Consider the following 6,000-nt stretch of genomic DNA (forward strand, 5'->3'; position numbering starts at 1 on the left):
GATGTTTTCTTCCGCATCCCCTGCCACCTCTCATCATTAGACTGCCCTCTCAAAGAGGGGCCTCTGCTTCTTCTTCTTCTTTTTTTTTTTTTTTGAGACCAGCTCTTGCTCTGTTGCCCAGGCTGGAGTGCAGTGGCACAGTTACAGCTCACTACAGCCTCAACCTCCCAGGCTCAAGTGATCTGCCTGCCTCAGCCTCCCAAGTAGCTGGGACTCCAGGTGACCATGCTGGATAATCTTTTGGTTTTGTTTTCTGTAGAGTCGGGGTCTCACTATGTTGCCCAGGCTGGTCTCAAACTCCTGAGCCACAGCCTTCCAGAATGCTGGGATTACAGGCGTGAACCACCTCGCCCAGCCTGGGTCTCGGCCGCTTTTCATGGCCAAGTCCTGCTCCCATGCCTCACACCCACCCCAAACCCAGTTAGGTTCAGCCAATTACAGTTGGCAGTATCTTGCTAAAAAAAATGTTTTAAACCAACTCTCATTGTATTCTCCTTGTATGAGTACACACACTGTAGAGAAATAATCTTAAAAAAGGAAAAAGGAAAGGTAAGGATACCCTGTAATCCTTTCTCCCAGAGAGAGTTCATTTTCCTACTACCTAGTACATTCCAGCACACCAGTGTGGCCACATTCTATCACCTGCCTCCCCCAGGCACCCCCAGCCTGCTCCCACAACTCTGCCCCGCAGGTTGTCCCCACTCTCTTGCACCTGTACTGGCCAGTTTCTGGAACTGCCCTCAGGGTCTGTCATCAGCCCTCCTCTGCCTGCACAGGGCCATCTTTACCTGGAATCCTACTGTTCCTTTGAGGCCCACTTTAGCTTAGTCACTTCCTGAAGCCTCTAAGTTGTACTCCCCCAACCCCCCAAAAACCCTGGAAGGGCCCTTTCTCCTTTTGGTCTGTGCAGAAGCAGAGGTATGTTATTTCCTGACCAAATGGTTGCCCTCCTGAAGTATCTTTCTCCCTCTAATGTCTGAGTTTGTCTCATGTCACCGTGTCTCAGTCAAGGTATAGTGTCTGGCACACAGGCCCAAACTTGCTTTATGACAAGGGGGCAGTGAGCTGTTGCAAGACTGCAAAGGCTGGACAGAGTCGCAAAGGCAAGGCCAGGTTGGAGGGAAGGGGAGCTCAGGGAGCCAGCAGTGCATCGCCAGCAGGCCAGCTGGGCCGGGCAACTCGGGCATCCACAGGCCGCTGCAGGGACCCGGCAGGCAGAGGGAGCTGGGCTTCAGAGAGATTGGGTCTTCCCCACCCCAGGGCAGCTCTCCTGGAGGCACGCCTCGGTTTCCCCCACTGTGTCTTCTCTGCCTGCCGTGTGCAAGGCCACCTGGTCAGCCTGGGGAGTCAGACCACCCGTGGGCGTTAGCCGTTGTGTTGAAGAACAGGCTGGATCCCAGGCAGGGTGGGCACCGCTGGTGGGAGCCCCAGGTGGCCTTCGACCTCAGGATTTTGCACTGCGGTATTTGGGTTTAAGAAGTCAGTTGATGGTACCAAATCTGATGTCCTCAGAAGTCATCTGGCTTCTGTTCTGAGGAGACTCCTGGGCCTGTGCAAAGAAGCTGCAGCCATTGCTGGGGCACTGCCTGGCGCCCTGGGAGGGCCAGGTGATAAGGGCAGGGGAAGCTGGGGCACAGGGGCCATGGGCTGGTTCTGAGCTCCAGCCCACTGTCACCTGCCCGCATTTCTAGAGCCTGCCTCTCCCACCCCTGCTCGTCCTCGGGGCTGGTCATCTGCCATCTCCTCATCCTAGACATGAAGAGAGAGCCGAGAGGACAAGGCAGTAGGGCCCTCTGAGTGGAGGGGCGCATCTGCGGGCAGCAGTTGGGAATCCAGGGCAGGCTGCATCCCTTCTGGAGCCTCACGCCCTGGGATGCTCCCCATGGCTCGGTTTCTCTAAACAGCAAGCACGTATCCCATAAGTGAATGGGTACCAAGAGTCCAGGGGTGCCTCAAGATCAAATTGTTCTCGGGGCCGCGCATGGTGGCTCACGCCTGTAATCCCAGCACTTTGGGAGGCCGAGGTGGGCGGATCACGAGGTCAGGAGATTGAGACCATTCTGGCTAACACAGTGAAACCCCGTCTCTACTAAAAATACAAAAAATTAGCCGGGCGAGGTGGCGGGCGCCTGCAGTCCCAGCTACGTGGGAGGCTGAGGCAGGAGAATGGCGTGAATCCCGGGGGGCGGAGCCTGCAGTGAGCCGAGATCGTGCCACTGCATTCCAGCCTGGGCGACAGCGAGACTCCGTCTCAAAAACAAACAAACAAACAAATTGTTCTCGGGCCAGATGGAGGCGGCCTGCGTCCTGTTTTCACTGCTGAGAGTGTGCAGTTGGCAGGAATGAGGATGGAGGTGAGGTGTGCAGACGCTCAGCCAAAACCATCAGCTCCACCTCTCCATCTGCCTCCTCGGGTCAGTCTGCCTCCACGACTGTCCCGGCAGGCTGCACCCGTGTTGGTGTCCCAGGGAACAGAGACTGCAGAGATCAGAGTGGATAGGCCCCTCTCCCCAGAAGGTGCGTTCTGCTGCCCCAGCACAAGGCTGGGAGACAATGTGTGTTTCTGGGTGGCTGACTCCGTTTTCTAGAGGAAGGGAGGTTGGCCCTTCATCAGAGGGCAGGCTGGGAGTGCCTGCTAGGGAGTCACAGCTCCAAGTGAGTGCCGGCCCAGAGCCTGGCTCACCCAGGTCCCCTTGAAGATGCCTCCCTGGAAACTCGCTGAAAGCCTAGGGGTGACTGAGCCCCTGCCCTGGCCTGCCAAGCCTGAGAGTGGGGAGTGTGCAGGTGGAGGGCACGCCATGCTGCCCTGGGTGGAGTTAGAGAAGCAGCTCTCCCCGTGCTCTCCCTCCAGGCCTGCTACCTGTGCCACAGCCTGCTGATGCTGGCCGGAGTGGTTGTCAGCTGCCAGGACATCACTCCAGACCAGTGGGTGAGTCTTTCAAGGGGCAGGGCTGGGATGGGGGTGCCCAGCTGTGTCTTCTCCCCCAAGCAGCATGGGGTTGGCTGGGATGGCGCCCAGCCCACTGTTAGGAACTGCAGAGAGTGGGAGGCTGAGAGGCAAGCCAGCCTGGGAAAGCCAGGGCCTCTTCCTCCCCACAGTGTCCCACAAGGGACACTGACCCAAGCCCCAGCAGTTGTGCTGGCCCCATCCTCATTTTCTTGCTCAACTTCTGAACAGTCACTCAAATGTGCCCCTTCCTTTCTCTGAATTTGTTCTCCTCCTGCCCGGCTTTGGATGTGCCTGGCTCGTGCTACACCCGCTTCTTGGCCTCCCTCCGCCTCCACAGGGCGAGCTGCAGCTGCTGTGCATGCAGTTGGACCGCCACATCAGCACACAGATCCGGGAGAGCCCCCAGGCCATGCACCACACCATGCTCAAGGACCTGGCTACCCAGACCTACATCCGTTGGCAGGAGCTGCTGACCCATTGCCAGCCCCAGGTGGTGCCCCCTCCAGCCACCAGACCTGGGAGGGGTGGGAAGTGGTCAGGCAGGGCTGGCCAGAGCCACCAGCGCATCCACCCCCGCTGCAGCTGCTGAGCTCCTGGCAGGGACATGGGTGGAGTGGGCATGTGGGGGAAGGGTGGGGACGCCTTGAGGGGGGGGCCTTCATCATTCTTATCAAGAATCCAGTGCCAAAGGCTGGGCGTGGTAGCTCACGCCTGTAACCCCAGCACTTTGGGAGACCGAGGCGGGTGGATCACAAGGTCAGGAGACCAGCCTGGCTAACATGGTGAAACCCGTCTCTACCAAAGATAAAAAAAAATTAGCCGGGCGCGGTGGCATGCGCCTGTAATCCCAGCTACTCTGGAGGCTGAGGCAGGAGAATCACTTGAACCTGGGAGAACCCGGGAGGCGGAGGTTGCAGTGAGCCCAGATCGTGCCATTGCACCCCAGCCTGGGCAACAGGGCGAGACTCCATCTCAAAAAAAAAAAAAAAAAAAAAATCCAGTGCCCAGGGTGGGTGCGGAGGGAAGGGGACACAGAGAAGCGCAGTCCTCAGGAAATGCAAAGAAAAGTCGCCCTGGAGAGGGAAAAGTCTGGACCCAGAGTGCCAGTCTCTCATGAGCAGTGCCAGGAAGGGGCCCCAGCTGCTCACCTTCTGCCTACTTGTGCTGTGGGCCTGAGGCTGGCTTCCTGCTGTGTTAGGAGGAAGGCTCCCAGGCTGCCCTGGTCCTCTCCACTACATCCCCTAGCCCCGCCGAGTTTTCTCAGAGCCTGTAGGTGTGATATTCACAGCTAGTGTTTCTTAAATGAAGATCCGTTTCTCAAGAACCCACACAACCCCCATGAGGCAGGTGTTGTCAGGAGCCCATTTTACAGAGGAGCAGACTAACCAGAGGCCTTGAGAGGCTCAGTGGCTTGCCCCCCATCACGCAGGCAGCTTGTGTGAATGTCAGAATCAGGGCATGAGCCAGCCTGACTCCCAAGCCTCCAACCTAACCAACTTCAGCCCCTGTGCCGGTGCCCTCCCTTCCCGCCCCATCTCTCCAACAAGCAGTGGGCTGGCTCGGGGTCTCCTCCTTTCCTGAGCCCCCAGTCCTCTATGGAGGGGCACAGGACCTGGTGAGGACCACCCCCTACCCCACCACCAGTGCCCCTCCTCTCCTAGCCTGCCTCTTCTTGACTCCTCTTTTGTCCTTCCCCCATAACCTCTGACTTAGGTCTGACACATTGGCCACAGGCTGTGGTTTGGGTCTCAGATTTCGCCAAGTCTCTGAGAAGGCTGGAGAACAAACCTCACCCTCACTCCCCAAGGAACTAGATCTCACCGGCCTCTGGTGGGAGCAGTGTGCTTGTCACGAGAAGAAGGAAAAGTGATTCGGGGCCTGGTAGAGGGGCCCTGACAGACCACTTATACGGTCACATAGCCTGATGACCGCTGTGTCCTTGCCAGTACTGTGAACCCAGGCATCCTGCTCGCTCAGCCCCTGGCATGAGCCTGCGATGGGTGCTGAATGGACACCGCCAGCCCAGGGAGCTGCAGGGCAGTGGGCAGCACCTGGGCCCAGGCCCTCACAGCCTGCTTTTCTCCTCGCCGCAGGCCCAGTATTTCAGCCCCTGGAAAGACATCTAAAGGAACAGGGTCAGGGCAGCCCAGGGCTCCTGGCTCCAGCAGGAAGTGAACAGGCTCAGGGAACTGGAGGAAGCGAAGCATCAAGGCCAGAGGAGGCCACATGCTGACCAGCCTGATGAGACAAGAGCCTGCCTCTGCCACCGCCTCGATCCCCTCTCCTCTCAGCAAGGGATGGGCCTCTCTGCCTCGCCCACCCCTCAGCCTTCCTCCCAGCCATCTCCTCTTCCCTAAGGCCTCTGTCTCCAATAGCTCTGGTTTCCTTGGGCCTCAGTCCTCCCCACCTTCCTTCCTCTCTCTCCCTGTCACTAATGTGAGGTTTCTTTGTGCACATTAAAGTCTTTCAGCATCAGTGGTTTAGAACACTTCCTTCAATCCCTGTCCCGAGGGCTCAGGCCAGCGTCCAGTCTCCTGATGCCTCTGCCTGTGTTTCGCTGGGTTCTCAGCTCTACAGTTACAGCACTGGGGCCCAGGCCCAGGCCCCGCCTGTAGCAGAGGGCTGTCTGCAAGTCCCCGGGGAGGGGCAGTGCTCCCTGCAGACCACTGTGGCCCAAGAGCTGTCAGAAACCCAGGAATGGGACCACTCCCCATTCCCCGCCCCTGCTGAGGAGGACACACAGAGTGAGATGTGGATCAGGGCTGTAATTACACTTAATTCCATTTAGTGCTGAGCTCTGAAATCAACTCCCCAGCCTCAGGAGTGGGGGCGGTTCAGAAGACACTTCCAGATGCTGCTTTTGCTTTTCCTCCGACTTGCCCCAGATGAGTTCATGGGACCTGATCCCTAATAGGGTCTTAGGTATCTTTGACCTGAACCCCTTGAGAAGTGAGTGGTCCCTTTGTGCTCCAGGAGATCTACTTTGCCCACTTCTCCAACCCTGAGAATCCATGTTTAGTCCCTGGCCCCTCTTGACCCTTCCTGGGTTT

General features: G+C 58.0%; 1 protein-coding gene across 3 annotated transcripts in view; it reads left to right on the top strand.

Annotated features, from left to right (window-relative positions):
* FAM178B (family with sequence similarity 178 member B) overlaps positions 1-5,425 on the top strand; it is an 86,128-nt gene extending 80,703 nt beyond the window's left edge. For all 3 annotated transcript variants that reach the window (XM_055241897.1, XM_063617711.1, XM_063617710.1), the window contains 3 exons: positions 2,852-2,929; positions 3,288-3,440; positions 5,044-5,425. In XM_055241897.1, coding sequence (XP_055097872.1) covers positions 2,852-2,929; positions 3,288-3,440; positions 5,044-5,076 — 264 coding nt within the window. In that variant the 3' untranslated portion in view covers positions 5,077-5,425. The remainder of the gene's footprint in view (positions 1-2,851; positions 2,930-3,287; positions 3,441-5,043) is intronic.
* Positions 5,426-6,000: the final 575 nt, after the last annotated feature.

The sequence above is a fragment of the Symphalangus syndactylus genome, chromosome 14 (genome assembly GCF_028878055.3).
Source record: "Symphalangus syndactylus isolate Jambi chromosome 14, NHGRI_mSymSyn1-v2.1_pri, whole genome shotgun sequence".
Lineage (NCBI taxonomy): Eukaryota > Metazoa > Chordata > Mammalia > Primates > Hylobatidae > Symphalangus > Symphalangus syndactylus.